At 36.7% G+C, this 18,521-nt stretch overlaps 1 protein-coding gene across 4 annotated transcripts in view; it reads left to right on the top strand.

Moving 5' to 3' along the window:
- The first annotated feature begins 307 nt into the window (after window positions 1–307).
- TTLL7 (tubulin tyrosine ligase like 7) overlaps window positions 308–18,521 on the top strand; it is a 57,826-nt gene continuing 39,612 nt past the window's right edge. For all 4 annotated transcript variants that reach the window (XR_001295276.2, XM_013961423.2, XM_013961424.2 and 1 more), the window contains exons 1-8: window positions 308–391; window positions 576–710; window positions 2,386–2,507; window positions 3,209–3,276; window positions 9,709–9,867; window positions 10,855–11,071; window positions 15,377–15,541; window positions 16,099–16,257. Coding sequence is in view for 3 of the 4 variants with exons in the window: in XM_013961423.2 (XP_013816877.1) it covers window positions 367–391; window positions 576–710; window positions 2,386–2,507; window positions 3,209–3,276; window positions 9,709–9,867; window positions 10,855–11,071; window positions 15,377–15,541; window positions 16,099–16,257 (1,050 nt within the window). In the remaining variant the exon portion in view is untranslated. The remainder of the gene's footprint in view (window positions 392–575; window positions 711–2,385; window positions 2,508–3,208; window positions 3,277–9,708; window positions 9,868–10,854; window positions 11,072–15,376; window positions 15,542–16,098; window positions 16,258–18,521) is intronic.

Consider the following 18,521-nt stretch of genomic DNA (forward strand, 5'->3'; position numbering starts at 1 on the left):
TATTCTTATTCTGAAAATGAATACAGCAAAATGATTTTTCCCAGAAACAACACTACTGAATTGTAATGAACAAAGCTTCATATTTGCAATAACTTGATTAATCCTTTAAAAGAAGCATTACTTTTGACTTGCTACTAAATATAGTTTCATATTTGCTTCTCTACTGTTTATTTTCAGAATCTCTCTGTAACAGTCTTTCTTATTTTTTAATGCTGATATCTGTCTATTTCAGAATTAATATTTGCTACAACCAGAGATTAAAATGATATGACTAGAGCTTTAAATAATTTGGTTTTGATAGCCCCATCATTTTCTGAGAACTTGGAACGGAATTTGGACTCTGCTTCTGTACTATCCTAGATTATAATGCCATCCTTGCCTAATGAAGGAGGTATGTGAGTTATGTATTTTTAATGTATCCTATTAATTATTTCAATATACTTGTACCTCTAAATTAATTAAATGTTTGTAACAGACTAGCTCAGATGTTGCTTTGTGGTGAGGCACTTGTAGTTCATTTGTATACATTATTTGAGTTATAGTCATGTTGATTGTTACAACCTTATATTTCAAAGATAACCATGGAACCACTCATCTGACTTTGAGTTCGGAACTACCTTATCAAAGCACAATTAAAAGAAAAGTCAGGAAGAAGAAGAAGAAGAATGGAGTCATCACAGCAAATGTTGCTGGCACAAAATACGAAATTGGTAGGAAACTACATATTTTTTCATCATAATAGCCATTGACGTGAATGAATTGCTAACTAATGGGGTGAATTAATGGACTCTGCAACAAGCTGACAGTGAGTCATTTCCAAAGGATTTTCTTTTCTAAGAAGCCTTTGTTCTTTTTTTAACATCTAGTTGATAGTTTTGCACACTGTGCATCTATTACTCTCCATTTGTTACTCAGGAAAAGGCCCTGAAATGCAAAAAAAAAAAATTAATTAATCAAAGAAGCTGAAAAAAATCTTAATTATGAGTTGCATACGTGTTGGGGAGTATATGTAAAGCTTTAAAAGATGAAAAGGGTAAGTTTAATGTTAAATACAGGGATCCCTTATACAGAGATTTCTTGATTAAAATCTACTCATGTTTTATATTTTGATGCTTGGGGCTACTATCACACTAAATTTGTAGTTTGTCTTTCTGTTGTAGAAGAAAAAGCATACTAGCATACAAAACTAGAATAATATAATTTGGCTTCAGCATTTTAAATAGCAGGCTTGTGGGAACAACATTATAGTTCAAGCTTTTGGTGGAATATGAGAAGAGAATTTGGGAGGTGGGACCACTGCTGACTCTTGGTTAACAGTAAACAATGACACTAAATATATGCTTCTATTCAGCCTGTAATTTGCATGACGAGTTTGTTCTGATAGCTCTCCAAAAACAAAAAAAAACCCAACCAACCAAACAAAAAAAACCCCAAAACACCAAATGGCTCAGTATCAAGGCATGAAGCTTTTCCTTCTCAATGGAATAGTTATTTGTGCCTGAAGAATAACACTTCCTTCAGCCTTATCTCCTTCCAACTATATAAATGGTTCAAGGAGTTTTCCAGAGAAGTCAGAGCTAAAAATTATTTCTGAGACTCGCAGTGACATCTGTTCCATATGGACCATTTAGATGGGAAGCAGATCCAGTATTTCTCTCTGGCTCAGGTTTTGAACCAAAAGTAGTGACAAATTTTCAAACTCCAAGCACAGAATACTGAAATGGACCTTGCTGACTTTTACCAGGTGGGGAAGATGTAAAAATCCAGAGATATGTCCTCTCTGGGGAGAGGTATCAGAATAAAAATTCATTATGCAGATAGCAAAGTGGATAGTTTAAGGTAGAAGAATATATATATATATTTGTTTTGTGAGTTTTTCAGAAAAGTCTTTTCTCCTAGAACCTGAGTAATGTCTCAAATTTCCCCAAACTTTTATATTTTTTAAATTTTTCTCTTTTTGATGTTCAAATAATGCATCATTTGCTCTTGCAACTACTGTACCTTGCCTTGAGAAGCCGCCTTGTTTCCTGTCTGCAGTGACACTTATATTCACCACTGTTTTAAAATTAACGTCTATGATAGCTAAGATTAAGTCTTAAAGCCATTCAAGTGCAAGCGGACTTGACTAAATCATTGTGGCATGCCTTGAAGCTCTTTACGGTTCCTATTAGTGGTTGCACTGTGCTTCCAGCCTCAGTACAAGGTCCTATAGTGACAGATTTGCAATAGACCGATAGAAATACTACAAGTTAAATAATAACTTGCATACTAATATTGTTCTCTGGCAAAGGGCTGAATATTGAAAAAGTTCAAAATATTTTTTTTAATTTTGAATATCTCTTTTAGATATTCAGAATATTTCTAAACTATGTAATTTCTTTGTAGTACGTGTAGTAATACGAGAAATGGGATTTGTGAAAACACGTGATGAAGATGAAACAGCAAATCTTATTTGGAGTGATTGTGCTGTGCAACAAGAAAAGATTGCTGAGCTTCGGAACTACCAGGTAGAGTGGGAGATGGCATTTCTGAATGGCCAGTAAGCTGTTTCAGGCTGAAACATTCCTTGATATGCCACTCTTGGTCAGTTACATCTGCATGGAGAGAAAACACAAAACAAAGCAAAAACAACCAGACCACAACAAAGTCAACCACATATTTTTAAATCCTATTCTCTTTTCCAGAGTTATTTGTTCATACTGTTTGGAACCTGGTGTTTAAATATTTGGGGCTGTTCTCTCATGCTTTTGTCTGCCAGTTGGGTGTTGTGATTGATCAGAGTTTGAAAGAAGATGCAAAACATCATTTATAAGTTGCTCATAAGCTTTTAGGAAGCAAGTTAAGCAGAGCCTCTCTCCCTAGTCTTTGTGAATAAATAATTCCTTTTTTGCTATTACTTTGTGACAGCATTCTTTGTTCCTAGATAACTTTTTGAGTGAAAGAATGATAGATCCTCCTTTCATATGAAGTGAAATCAATGGGGATGCTCAGGTGAAAATCTGTTGGAGAAGGAGAACACAATTTATAGTATCCTTAGTAGTGTTAGGGATACCCAGGTTAACATTAGATATTCTTTTGGATGATTTATATATAGTATTAACTACATTTGTGTGAATATGTAGTTGAATGTTTTAAATGATTTCTTGTAATAGTTACGACAGGAAAACTAAAAAGTTCAACTTCCTTTCATTTTTCTCTCCTACCTCAGAGAATCAACCATTTTCCAGGAATGGGAGAGATCTGCAGAAAGGATTTCCTGGCAAGAAACATGACTAAGTAATCTTTTTCTTTTAACATTAAGAAGTTTTTCAGCCATGTTATTTAATGCAATACAGTACTAATTTACCACTTGTGAAGTTTGTTTATTTTTACTGAGAGGCTATAATAGAACCAATGATAGTTTCCAAGGTTCCTTAATAGCTTTAGCTTTGGTCCTGGGTCTGTGGCATCTGAGTGGACTATTGTATCTCTGCTGTTGACTTCAGTGGAAAATAATTTGAGTTCAGTTCTCTTTCTACATGCTGCAGAATGCCGGATAGGGCCTTAAATTATTAGATAATACATGTAATACATAATACACCCAGGCATATATCATGTAATGGTAGAACAGGAAAAATGACTAATACCTGGGTGAATATTATCTGTTTAAAGTAATTAGTGACTATATTTTTGTATATATCAAATGCAAAAATGTGAAGTGTCTTACTGTTTATAGAAGAGTCAGAGAGACTCATTTGTCTCAGTAAATTCTCCTGACTCTAGTGAAATAACTGGGTTCTGAAGAATTATATTAGCTAAGAATCTGTGAGTAAGACTTGTTAGAAAACAATGCTAAATAATGATTCATCTGCCTGGTAATAAGTAAGAGTTTAGGGAGAAATCTGTGTGAATATTTTGATTCTTCTAGGCTAAATTACTTCAAACAGCGATTAAAAACAAGTTAATGTTTTGGCCCCAAATCTTACCTATAGTACACCATTACCAAAACAGAATTTATTTTCATATATTCCTGTAATTAGTGTGATATCTCCTCTCTCTCTTGTTCTCCCTTTTCTGTTTTGTAAATGCTAATTATAGTATGTAGAATGTATACAGATATTCTGGTGCAAATATTATTTGCATTGCTATATTGCTCATGTGTCCTACCTGTGGTTCAAAACCCCATTGCATCAATAAATGCTATACAAGCACTTCTCACTGCCCCTTCCAGACCAAAACTCTAAGTAAAAGCATAGAGATAATACATGGATGCAAACAGCTATTTGGAGATATCCTGGAAACAGTGGAACAATATTGGTCAGCATGGTAAGCAATGGTATCATTGTGTATTGCTACAGTTCTGTAATGTTTGGAAAAAAAAAAAGGGGGGGGGAAGCTTATGTTATCGTGCTCACATTATTTTCAAATATAGTCTGATAATATCTCTCTCAACCTGCTGAATTCTCAGTTTGTGACACATTCTGAAAGTATTGAATATGGGAATTACACATTATACATAAAGCGGAACAATTTCTCTGATATGATAACTCTGGGTCAAATATATGTGTTATGACTTCACTTAATGTCAGTAGATACACTGGGGTTTTATCAGTCTGTTTTTCATAATACTGGCCTCACAATTCAGTACTTGGTATTCATAATTCACAAAAATCAAAGTGATATACCTTGAGACAGCTTGTGGAATAGACACGTGTATGTCAAAACAAGTCAGTTGCATGTGTCTGGGAAGGTGTGGAATGGAGGATTTTGTTCCATTTAGCTGCTGTTCTGTCTTAATATTTATTTGAACAGGGAAGTGTAGAAACTAATTCTGTTCTCATGCTTTTCTGCTGCATACAGTCTTTTCTATTTACTTGTTTTCTTATTTGCAGCATATACTGCTTTTTTGGATCAACCCACATTTGAACTATGCTAGTTTTCCTTGAGATGGTGCTGGATTGTTGGTGACATCTTAAAAAAAAATTATTTTCCCTTTTTTTGCTTCCCTTAGACAGCTCCTTTAGTAACAGTTGCATTTTCAGTATGATCAAGTACAGCTCTTGGATTTTGATGAGGCAATGAAACATGAGGACAACCAAGAACAGAGTTCATTTTTTCAAAGAGAGGCTGCGGATATCCAGAACTTACCTATTTATCTCTACAGCCATTCATTTGGGGAAGTAGACAAACAACATAAAGTGGCAATGAAAGGATTTAGAATAAAATTTTATTCCTAAAATGATATATAATTTAAGAGTTAGAGGTGCATATAAGAAACACTTGCATATTTAGCACTGTTGTGCATGGTAGCATATTGTGCCATTTGCATTGGTCATAAATGGAGAGGAGATGACTAGAAATTGAGGTGCAGAGGAACGCAAGGGGTTTGGTAAGAGATTTCATTACAAAGGTCTCTTAGATGTGATAGCAAATCTATGAACAATTACATTTTTTGGGCCGTTCTGAGGAGATGTTACTGCGCAGGATCTGCTGTAAATTCCTATTTCAGAGTTTGAAACTGAATGTCAGGACTTAATACCTCAGTCTGTCTGTCAGTAAAGAGTATAATGCTAAATAACATTTGCCACATAGCAGTCATCATGAGATCTAATTAACGAGCCATATTTGCCAAGTGCCCCTAGGAAGATTTGATGTGCTGAGATAAAATGCCCTCTCAAAAACCAACAATTTTAATGATGACTTTTGTAATACAAAACTGGAGCTTTTTGACCTTTATTGGCAAGTTTCAAAATGTTATTTTAATCACATGCTGTATTCAAGTAACTGTGATCAGTTTACTTCAACAGTTGTAGAATTAGGATAAAATAAGCATAGTCTATAGTATAGTTCTGTACATTCAGTTCAAAATAATTTTTTTTTAATTTACAAATTAAATTTTAGAAAGGAGTTTGCTCCAATGACAGGAAAAAATAACAGCAAACTCCTGATAATTGACTCTTACAGACTAGCTGTGGTTTGTGGATCATTGAGTGTTCATGAAACAACTGCTGAAAATTGATGGAGAGTGGACTAGTGTTTATTCTTCATTTTCTTTTACTTCATTCCCTGTCATTATACTGGTCTCACTCTTCTATTTTGTGCAAGCTGTTGGGAATGGGGCAGAAGAGTGAACCTCCCTGCCTCTGAGAGGCAAATGCTACTGGGGAGGAATTGCTCTTCAGAAGAAAGTGGAACTGTTGTTACAGGCCAACATCCAGGCCTTTCCCAGTTGGAGAGCTCTGTGGCTTTTGCATGCAGAAGGGTGGAAAGGAACAGTGTAACATGTGGCGTGTGTAATGTGGGAGAAGAGGACCAAACAGAAAAGGTAGGAACACAGAGTAACTGAACAGATAGAAGCAGCAATGTAGCTGAGAACAAAAGGAGGCACGAGCATCATTTTGAAGGGGAATAATCAGCACACTGGAAAAAACAAAATTAGGTGGTAGTGTAGGGTTAACTGGATCTTGATTTCTGTGAATGGTCTGTTAGAGATCCTCCTCATGTGAGTGATAGGTGTGGATGCAGTTAGTGGGTGAGAAGGCGTACAGGATGAATGGGAAAGAGAACATGGACGTGGATGGTCTTTTATGCATCACCTTTGGTGCTTACATTTAAAAGGTTTGTGGACTGATCATGGTCCAAGAATCGTCCTCATCTATACCTACCCACTAACCTCCTTTCATACTTGGAAAGTCAGAAGATCTTGAAACGTAGGCAGTGAACCCATGTTATTAGATTGACAAGTCATGACTTTAGTAACCCACGTTTTTTTCAAAACATTTGATTCTTTGGCACAGAAAGCATTCTGGCAAGCGTGCTTGTTGGACACGGGCACAGTCTGACCACATTCGTGAGTTAGAATACCACTTAGAGGAACAATAACTTCTTGTTTAATCTCAGACCTCCTTGTAAGGACTGTAAAGGCTAAAGGACAGAGCAGCACAGTAAAGAAATGGTTTAACACAGTAGTGGGTAACGTGTTGGAAAACAGGGCTATTGTAATGGAATAGGTCTTGTTTCAGCAAGCTGCTTGATGATCCTAAACCATTTTCTGAATAGGGCCAGGCAGGGAAAGAACAACACTGAATTCTTCTATTAAAAGTTTTAGTGAGCACCAGAATTTGTAAACAATAAGTGTTCAGCTTCATATTATTAAGTGTTCAAAGTCTATTCAGTTATGCATAAGATACAGAAAGTCATATAGTATTGATGTATTTGCAGTTTTAAAATAACATTAATATATCTATAATACCATGAAATTATATTATTTGAGTAGGGTATATAAGTATTGAAACCTGTAAATGAGTTAAATGTCAAGTTTCTGTCATGTAACACACTTCAGGATGTATATGTAAGTAATTTGGATAGGGATGGAAACTCTAACACCAATATCCCTTGTTGCATAAAAATAGGATAAGTTCTGGCTAAATACACTATTCAATTAACAAGATAATAACATTTGTACATATATAGTGGGTAGAGAATGGTTTAGAAATATGCATGAATGATGAATTGTAATATCTATTTTTTAACTTATCTGAATATTTGATGGCTTGCATCAAACCAGATCTTTAACTATGATAGTTACAATAAAGCTGTAGAAGCACTGAACCTCATGCAGTGCTTCAAAACTACTGTAGCTATTATAGTTTATGGCAGAGTGTTTCTTGGGTAGTTAGATAAACAATTTGGTGACAGTGTATCTATTATACTACTAGTCTTGGCTACAGTCCTAGTCTTACAGATGCGGTTGGCAGTTCTGTAATTTCTGTTAGCATCTGAGCCACTTAAAGAAAAAGTGACTTATTGCTGCATGAGGAGTATAGTGTAGGCTTGTAGTAGAATTAAAAAATTTGGAATTATATTGTCTCTTTTGCATTTAAGTTATCCTGATACTATTAGTTTCCATTAGAAGAGCAGAAGTGTACCTAAATCTGCAATTAATTAAAAGCTATTAAAATTCATCATAGTGGTATTTTTTTTAAATCAAAGTTTGGATGACTTGCTATGTCAGGTCTTTTTTTTTTTTTTTTTTTTTTTTTTTTTTTTTTTAAACTTTCAGTCGTGTTCTGTTGGTCTGTGGATATTCGTATTTTAGATGTGTTCACACTGCATGTTAAAGTAGTGTCAAGTTACCCAAACTGACTTCATATGAGCTGCTCTGAGTACCTGAAACAAGCTAGCTGCATTAGTATTGAACTTGGTGAGGACTCATTTATCCTGCTGTGACCTCTGGGATACTAATCTATGTAGTACCACCAAATGCACATTGCCTCTATAGCTTGGCTGCTACCAGTATTCAAACTATCTTGCTTAAAACTAACTCAAGTGTATCTAGCCAGTACCGCAGTCTGGTGCGGGTATGTGCTTGCTATCTGCCAGAGGTACAGCTTGCTGCTGCTTTGGGTGATGGAGACTTCTAACTAACAGTAGTCACTGAATTCTCTGGTGTTCTTCCTCTTTTATTCCTCTTTCCTGCGTTCAGGCATCATAGCTACAAAATCAGGTATGCTTGCCACCTCAGCTGCCCCCACCTGTTAAAGCAGGGAGATCAGGAACTTGCTGCATCCTTCAATGAAATTCAGTTTAAGAAATTGTTCCCTAAGATGCCTTGACCTTATTTTTTAGTTAGTACTTATAATTTTTTTCCTTGTCTTGTCTTGCATTTCCTTACTTTCTTTTGACTAAATAAGGTGTTCAGGGAATCTTAATCACAATATGTTGGTGCCAAGCATCAATCTAAACTTACATGTTTTGCTCTACTTTGGAGGTGCCTGTGCAGTCGCTTGGCCTGTGTCAAGGTCAACTTGCTACATATTCTTACTTTTGAAATATCTTTGAAGACCAGTAAGGAACAAAAAACCCTTCTTGAATTACTTCCACTTTCTTTTAAGTTCAGTCCTTGTTATTAATATTTTTCATACCCATGAAGAAACTCCAAGGTCATTTTTTTAGGTTGGTCTCCATTTACATTTAATCTTTGCCAGGACTTAAATTTGGCTTTTGGGTCTTTCTGGCCCCAAGGGTGTGTGTGTTTTTTTTTTTTGTTTTTTTTTTTTTGCTAACTAACATGTAATATGTTAAGCATCAAGAGATTTGCTTTGTGGTCTGAAACACAATTAGCTTTCTCCCTTCCCCTTTCGTTCCACCCATGAAGTGAGACACTTCTTTTTTCTTTAATTCTTGAAGTGTTTTGGCATTATATTACAGGATCTCCCTCCAGACAAAAATAGCCCTATTGAGGATATGTCCAAAAAAATGAACAACCCCCAAAATCTATACCAATATGAAAATTAAAACATATGCCAAAATGCTACAAAAAAAAAATAAAATAGGGAGGACAGGAGTCTCTGTCAGGAAGGGAAAGATTTACAATCACGTGGTCTGTTGTAAGTTTCCTCTTTCTAAGAACAGGACTATCATTAAATCATCTGACTAACTGAACAAAAGATGTAACAGAATTGAGATGAATGCCAATAAGATAGTAAGATAATAAGATATGGTAATAAGCAATAATGCATTAAATAGTCAGCTTTTGTTGTTCTTAAAGTAGGCATATGAGTACATCATAGAGAACTAACTATTCTTAACTAACCATAGATGTTTGTTCTCCTGTTACAGTACTTTGCCAGTAAAATCACCTTGTCAGATTTTGTAAATGCTGTTTAATCCTAGGATTAATACATGAAAGTAGTTAAAAGATTTCAACTCTATTACGCTTTTTTGCAGAATGATCAAGTGTCAGCCTCAGGAGTATAGTTTTATTCCTCGAACGTGGATCTTCCCTGCAGAATACACACAGTTTCAGAACTATGTAAAAGAACTGAAGAAGAAACGTAGACAGAAAACTTTCATAGTCAAACCAGCTAATGGTGCAATGGGGCATGGGTAAGCTGCACGTTAACTTCAGTCTTCCTACCTACAAAAGGCGAAATCTTAAAAAACCCCAAAGTAAATAAATAAAAAAACCCAAACAAATGATTACAAATTTTGAGATTAAAACAGCTTTTTTTTTTTTTTTTAATCCAGTGCTATTTACAACATTATCTGGAGCAGTGTATTAGTAAGAAGTTTGTAGTTGAAGTTGTATGATCAGTATAAGAAAGTTAATGTATTGGACAAATGCATACCAACCAGCACAGCTGAAATATAAAGCTAAATGGAAGTGGTAATTTAGTGTTCTGAATGCGTCATGTATCATAAAATAGTAAAGGGTAGAATTAAGATAACAAAGCTATGGGAATTCAGAGTTAGAGTTAATATTGATACACTGAAAAATATTAGCTATTGCAATTATTTGAAAGCCTCTATACTCTAGGAATGCCAGTTTACAGTCTGTATATAAATGATTTTTCATTCTGATGTGGGCAAACTGGAATACAGAAATACTGAGCCTGATCTTACCATCCGTAGTCATACCAATTGGTATCTTGCTCTGCAAATGGTATCACTATGTCAAGTTACCCCTAAAATTCTTTGAAGTCTGTATCTCAGGCAGAAGTTATGACAGAGCGAGACTGGAAGCCTATTTTTAGAGCTGCATGGGGAAGAATAATGGCAGAAGCTAGAGACTTCATTCTGCCAAGCAACTTCTAACTGCAGAAGGAATGCATTATTACAAATTGTTGAATCAGGGGAAGTAGAAAGTTATTTTGAAATGGCTCATTGCCTTTTTTTCATCCAGTGAAGTATCATGAAGGACAGGAAAATAAAAACCACATAAGTGAATGACACTTTTTCTCAACCCTGTGAATCAATTACATGTCTCTTTCTTGACACAGACTTTTGCCTACCTGGCTGTGTGACCATGAAAATGTATTTCAAAGAGTTATGTCAAAGTTCCATGTTTTTAAATTAACCTTTGTTTTTAACCAGAATCTCTTTAATAAGAAATGGAGAAAAACTACAAGCCCAGGATCACTTGATTGTCCAGGAATATCTTGACAAACCCTTTCTTATGGAAGGCTACAAGTTTGATTTACGCATATATATTCTTGTAACTTCCTGTGATCCATTAAAAATATTTTTATATCATGATGGACTGGTGAGAATGGGCACAGAGAAGTATCATCCACCCAGTGACTCAAATTTGGTAAGTTGATGTTCATTCCAATTTATCACTTTTGTGTGTAGAATTTTACCAGAGTAGTGTTTGGAGGAGGAAAAATAAGATAAGTATGTGACATGAGATTTAATTTGATATTTATATGGCAGAACTTGTGCGTTGTTACTGAAGAGGGAAAAACTCAAAATGAAAGATATTCCACTCTTTCTTTTTTTCCTGTCAGAATTGCAATTATAGCCTTATATTACTTATGCATTCAAATTTTATGACTTTTATATATGCATGCTAAAGAGTTTAAATATTCCCTAAAAGCAAGCAAAAGATATCAATTTTTAATATTCAAACCAGAACAAAAGAAAAAGATAGTTGCTTCAAGAACAGTTATCACAGAATCACAGAATGGTTGAGGTTGGAAGGGACCTCTGGAGATCATCTAGTCCAACCCCCCTGCTCAAGCAGGGTCACCTAGAGCACGTTGCACAGGATCGCGTCCAGGCGGGTTTTGAATATCTCCAGAGAAGGAGACTCCACAACCTCTCTGGGAAACCTGTTCCAGTGCTCTGTCACCCTCACAGTGAAGAAGTTTTTCCTCATGTTCAGATGGAAGCGTCTGTGTTTCAGTTTGTGCCCGTTGCCTCTCCTCCTGTTGCTCGGCACCACTGAAAAGAGTCTGGTCCCATCCTCTCGACACCCTCCCTTCAGATACTTGTACACATTGATAAGATCTCCTCTCAGCCTTCTCTTCTCCAGGCTAAACAGGCCCAGCTCTCTCAGCCTTTCCTCATGAGAGAGATGTTCCAGTCCCCTAATCATCTTTGTAGCCTTTTGCTGGACTTGCTCCAGTAGCTCCATGTCCCTCTTGTACTGGGGAGCCCAGAACTGGACGCAGTACTCCAGATGTGGCCTCACCAGGGCTGAGTAGAGGGGGAGGATCATCTCCCTCGACCTGCTGGCAACACTCTTCCTGATGCACCCCAGGATACCATTGGTCTTCTTGGCCACAAGGGCACATTGCTGCCTCATGGTTAACTTGGTGTCCACCAGCACTCTCAGGTCCTTCTCTGCAGAGCTGTTTTCCAGCAGGTCAACCCCCAACCTGTCCTGGTGCTGGGGGTTATTCCTCCCCAGGTGCAGGACCCTGCACTTGCCTTTGTTGAACTTCATGAGGTTCCTCTCCGCCCACCTCTCCAGCCTGTCCAGGTCTCTCTGAATGGCAGCACAGCCCTCTGGTGTATTGGCCACTCCTCCCAGTTTTGTATCATTGGCAGACTTGCTGAGGGTGCACTCTGTGCCTTCATCCAGGTCACTGATGAAGAAGTTGAACAGGGCTGGACCCAGTACTGACCCCTGGGGGACACCGCTAGCTACAGGCTTCCAACTAGACTCTGCACCGCTGATCACAACCCTCTGAGCTCTGCCATTCAGCCAGTTCTCAATCCACCTCACTGTCCACTCATCTAGGCCCCACTTCCTGAGCTTGTCTATGAGGATGTTATGGGAGACAGTGTCAAAAGCCTTGCTGAAGTCAAGGGAGACAACATCCACTGCTCTCACCTCATCTACCCAGCCAGTCATTCCATCATACAAGGTTATCAGATTGGTTAGGCATGATTTCCCCTTGGTGAAGCCATGCTGACTACTCCTGATCACCTTCTTTTCCTCCACATGCTTGGAGATGGCCTCCAGGATGAGCTGCTCCATCACCTTTCCAGGGATGCAGGTGAGGCTGACTGGCCTGTAGTTCCCTGGGTCCTCCTTCTTGCCCTTTTTGAAGACTGGGGTGACATTGGCTTTCTTCCAGTCTTCAGGCATCTTTCCTGTTCTCCATGACCTTTCAAAGATGACGGAGAGTGGCCTAGCAATAACATCTGCGAGCTCCCTCAGCATTTGTGGGTGCATCCCATTGGGGCCCATGGATTTGTGAGTGTCAAGTTTGCCTAAATGATCTCTAACCCGATCCTCCTCAACCACGGGAAAGTCTTCCTTTCTCCAGACTTTCTCTCTTGCCTCCAGGTCTTGCTTCCTGAGGGCTGGCCTGAGCAGTAAAGACTGAAGCAAAGGCAGCATTCAGTAACTCTGCCTTCTCTGCATCCTTTGTCACCAGGGCACCCACCCCATTCAGCAGTGGGCCCACATTTTCCCTAGTCTTCCTCTTGCTACTGATGTATTTGAAGAAACCCTTGTTGTTGTTCTTGACATCTCTTGCCAGATTTAATTTCAAATGGGCCTTAGCCTTCCTCGTTGCATCCCTGCATACTCTGACCACGTTCCTGTATTCCTCCCAAGTGGCCATTCAGACACCAGTAGATTTGAGTTTCTTATACCTCACTCTTGTACTCCATTGCTACTATATCTATCTTTTTCCAGACCCGTATACTTTTAGAGCTGCGTCAGCATAATTATGGAATAGGCAATGCAGGAAGAGACACTTTCCCTACTTGTCATTTAACATTGTGTCTGTCTCTTAGTGCTCTTTTGAAGAATGCAGGTGTAATTTGGAAGCCAGAAGAAATGGTCCTTTGTACCATAGGATTGCAGTGGAAAGAGCATAAGCCAAAACTAATTATAGTATTCGTTTCCAGCCTTTAAGACTTTCCACAGGCATCCCCTTTCAATCAACCACAGCTCTTGGAGAGTATAGAATTTTACTTGGAGATGTAGTGAAAATGTTGGTGTTTTGAACATTAGTTATTTATCCTCTGATATTCTTTCTTGAAATTATCACTTATGTGTTACTGTTTTCAGATGTTTAGGTATTGGTTGCATGCTTCCTTATTTACTATTGCATAAAGATATTTGGCCCTTGCTATAATTAGTATTCATCAGTAAGTATAGCTGTTTTCTTATCTTTTCAATGTGATTATCAAGGGTATTTGGAATAGTTTGCTATTAATATTTTTTATTGCTTGTACTAACAGTATTAGCAGCACTGAAATATGCTCTGAGCAGATAAACAGGACAGCAGAGCTGGCAGTTTTCTTTGTGTTCTTGCAACTGTTCATGTGATAATTCATCTATAGTAGGAAATAACCTGGCTTACCAGTAATGACATTGTTCTTCAGATGACATTGTTCCATGCTGACATTGTTCCAAATAACTTCAGACTAAATATTAGTTCAGATGTTTAACAAATGTTCCAAAAACACTTTTATTTTTTATAGTTTGAAAAAATAATTACCTTTGCCTGAGATAATCTGAATTTCATGGAAAGATGACACTTATAACTACTTGAAAACAATAGGTTTTAGAATGATTCTCAAAGCAGTAATCAGAAGCCATGGAAGAAATTCATTACTTGTAGTGCTAATACAATATATTGTGAACTAGCCTGCGATTAAGTTGTTCAGTTCTGTTAATTTCATTAAGTTTTTTAAACGTAAGTACAGTGAGATCAATGACAGCAGAAGGCTTGTGTTATCTAGTGGCTGTCTTATCAAAAAGGAATTGGAACAGAAGGCTTACGGTTACATCAACTAGCACTCAAGTAAGGAATGAAATATGGCAAATAACTCACTGTGATAAGGAGAGTCATTGTGGTAGTGTAGGTGGAAAGCTGAATTAATACCTGCACTGGAAGATATGTAAATTTATAAATACACTGGCCTTGGAAACGCCCTATATTTTAATCTGTTGTACATAATATACTAGATGAGTTAAAATGCAACTGATAACATGAATCAATTGCTGCTTACATTTTGTTCTATAAAGGAACCACAGCATGCACTCATTTATGTAATGTTTAACTCCCCCTAATGTATGGCTACCAGCCATTCAAAAATGAGCAATTCTGGCAGATACCAACATGGTGGACGAATTCATATGTAGAAAATAGTTTAAAGTGTCAATATCATGAGAACATTTCTCATAAATAAACTACAGGGAAAACTGAAATCGAGGATTTTCTATGATACCAGATACCAGAGTGTTTTTACCGTTTTTAAAGTAGCACTGTAAAGTATCATCTTTATTGTTTGCTTCTTGTGGAATGTAACCATTCTGTAAGTTATGGTAGTTGCTCTTCACATTGTTTTGTTGTTTATGTATAGACATGTAAAAAACGGCAGATATATTATAATGCTTAACCAGATGTTGAATAGTAGATCCGTTGACTACAACTGGCTTAAATATGAGCACAGGTTTTGCTATATCTAGGCTACAACATTCGGTATATGAAATCTCCAAGAAGCAGAAATGCTAAATCCGCACACATGCATTTGCGAAATGTGAACTGTTTGACTAAATCATTATTGATCTAATTTTTTTTTTTTTTTGGATTGACCATTCTAGAACTGTATTTAAGGGTTTTTTTACATCTTTTCTCCCTGTTTTTAGAGCCAATTGTATATGCATCTGACTAATTACTCTGTCAATAAACATAACGAACATTTTGAACGGGATGAAACAGAAGACAAAGGAAGTAAACGATCCATAAAATGGTTTACTGAGTTTCTAGAAACCAATAACCTTGATGTCTCCAAATTCTGGAATGATATTTCAGTAAGATAAAACTCATACACATTTCTTTGTTGTGTGTATATGTTTAGAAAATTAATAGCTTCTGCCATCTGTTTTACTTGGAATCCAGCAAAACTTTTGAAATTCTCAACATGCACCACAAAGGATGTAATATAAAAGATGAGGAGGAGGATTCTACAAATGATGATTACATTTTTAAAAGGATAGATTCAGAGTTTGATTAAAATCTAGTTATTAAACTATTTCCATCTGATAAACAAAAGGCCTTTCAAAGAGTTATTCACATAAGTAATATTATGCAAAGGAACAGTTCTATTTAAATTAGTAGAGACTTTTCTAGGGCCTAAAGTGAATTTTATATCTGAATATAACTATATACTGTATAGCTATATATAAAATATATCCATCTGTTATTCAATAGGAACATTTTATTTATTATAAACCATTTATTTGGGGTGTGGGGTTTTTTTTGCATTTAATTAAAGTACCTATTAATGCATGAAACACATTATTTTAATATATCCTGGTATCTTCTCTATCTTCTCTCCTGATAATTTTTTTCTGAAAAATCCCTACAGGAGTTAGTAGTGAAGACTCTCATAGTTGCAGAGCCACATGTTCTTCATGCTTATCGCATGTGCAGGCCAGGGCAAGCACCAGGAAGTGACAGTGTCTGCTTTGAAGTCCTGGGATTTGATATTCTGCTGGACAGAAAACTAAAACCATGGCTCTTGGAGGTAAACCTCTTTCAAAGAATGTAAAGTAAATTTTTAAGAGTAAAGTTAACCAAGCCTTAGCTGAATCCATAGCTACATTAGAAAACTGCTAAAGAAAATCTGTGCCTTGCAGGAGGTACTGTTGTTGAGTAGATAGATGGCACTTTCTTCAGCATCCATGTGGAAACTCTGCCTTGCGGTGACTTTTGAGATTGGGGTAAAGGCAATGTTTTCCTAGAGGAACGTTGCATTTCACATGTTTTGTGAAATTGAGGTTTTGTCCAATTTAAATTTAAAGCAACACTTTTAATGGGAAATGTGATGTTAATGTGGGTGTTCTAGATGCATTCTTGCTGAAGGACCTTTTTTACAGAAATTAGATACTACATAAATTTACTCCTTCAGTATGGTTCTGTGTATGGCTCTGGCAACTTTTGTGAATTTATAGTCCTTATTTCATATTTTAAATATATGTTCTGTGGCTTTTAAAAACAGCCATATAAACAGAGGAAACTAACTCAGTATATGTGAAGTGCTGTCAAAAAATCAGCATGAATGGATTGAAAGAAACGTTTCTCTTCTGGTATGTCAATGGAATAGTAGCTTAAATGGTACTTGTATGCTTTTCAATGAGAAATGTTTGAGGTCTGTCTACTATGTCTCTTTAATTACACTTTTAGTACGTAGATGGAGTTCACTTGTCTTTTTTTTAGATTGTCTTATGTCATTTTGTTAACTGGTTGGTATGCTGTACAGCTGAAGGAAAAGCAAAATATATTAAAAATCTGGTTAAAATCACAAATATGATTCGGCTACTGATGAGCAAGATGTACACAATTAATTTACTGAATTATAACCTTGTTGTCAGGCCGTTAATACTGTCAACAGTTGTTTTGTCCTGCTATTTCTCTCAGGGATTCAGTATAATTTTAATTAGAAAAATATAAATTCCCTCACTGTCTGCCATGCAGACTTAAGCATATTTGCTAGCTTTTATGTGCTAGCCAAAAACAACACGTGGCATGACCTTAATCTGCACTTTACAAAAGTGATGTCTGTTTTAACGTCACTGGATTTAAAACTACATCTACATCTCCTCCTTTTGTCAAGAAAAGCCTAACATCTCTTTGATTTAGCATTCAGATTAAGATCTATAGGATATCTTTAGCTTGCATGTAGGTGTCTGTAGTTGTTTAGGTACAGACTGAGGTTGGTCTGTCTGCACATTTCATCTGGCCTTGGGGTAAATGATGTCAAGATGCTGTTTTGTCATTTGCAAGAATGTGGTCAAGCCCAGCTTGAAGCGTCAGTGCAGGATTATCAGGGAAAACTGTGATGAATTCCTTATGAAGAACACCCCTCTGTCTTCTCAGATGTTTACACATAATACAGAAATTTTAGCGTTTTTAGTTCACTATTTATGATAAAGGGTCTCAGACTAGAATTGTACTGTTCCCAGATTCCATGTTTGCGTGGGAGGTATCTGATAACGATGCAGTAAATGCTGCTGTGGTACTCTGGGTTGCTGAAGAATAGTACTTTAGGCCTTGAGGAGCTGTGTAGGGTTGTTTGTTTTTTTTTTTTTTTTTTTAATCATTTCCTCTTCTGCTTTCAGTGATACAGGTACTTTAGAACTTAATTTGCCACACATATTGAACTAAATTAATAGAAAATTCCAACTTTGAAATTTAGTAAATCAGTTTCTACACTCATCCTCAAATGTTTACTGTGTTTGTTTATCTTTTTGCAGCACTCTTGGAACAAACATGCTCTATACACACATTTACACACACACACACTATATATATATGTATATATACACATAAATATATCTAAAAATATATAAAAATAAAATACACACATACATAGACGTATATATATTTCCCCTAAAACAGTTCTGGCTCCTTCCCCAGCTTCTCACTGTCACCTCTTTCCACCGCGTCCCTCTTGGCAAAGCCCAGCAAAGGGGAGTGCATCATTCCTCCTTGCAGTGGTAACGAGTACTGATCACGAGGCCCTGACTGCTCTCAGTGTTATGGGAATATTGCCAAAATTGGATTAGGATGGGAAATCTAGTTTTATCGTTCCATAGCTCATTGAGCTTTTCTGTTATAAAAATAGCTTGATCAAGTATTATAAGAAATAAATCGTGCAATGTTGTAATGACTGTCGTTTCCTGAGATGCCTCTTTTTATATTCCCGGTTATGTGATGTAGCTCTCCTGCTCCTTGGTGCTACTGAACTTCCGGAACCTTCTAACAAGGCATTGGCTCTAGGAAAGCCAT

The sequence above is a fragment of the Apteryx mantelli genome, chromosome 8 (assembly GCF_036417845.1).
Source record: "Apteryx mantelli isolate bAptMan1 chromosome 8, bAptMan1.hap1, whole genome shotgun sequence".
Classification (NCBI taxonomy): domain Eukaryota; kingdom Metazoa; phylum Chordata; class Aves; order Apterygiformes; family Apterygidae; genus Apteryx; species Apteryx mantelli.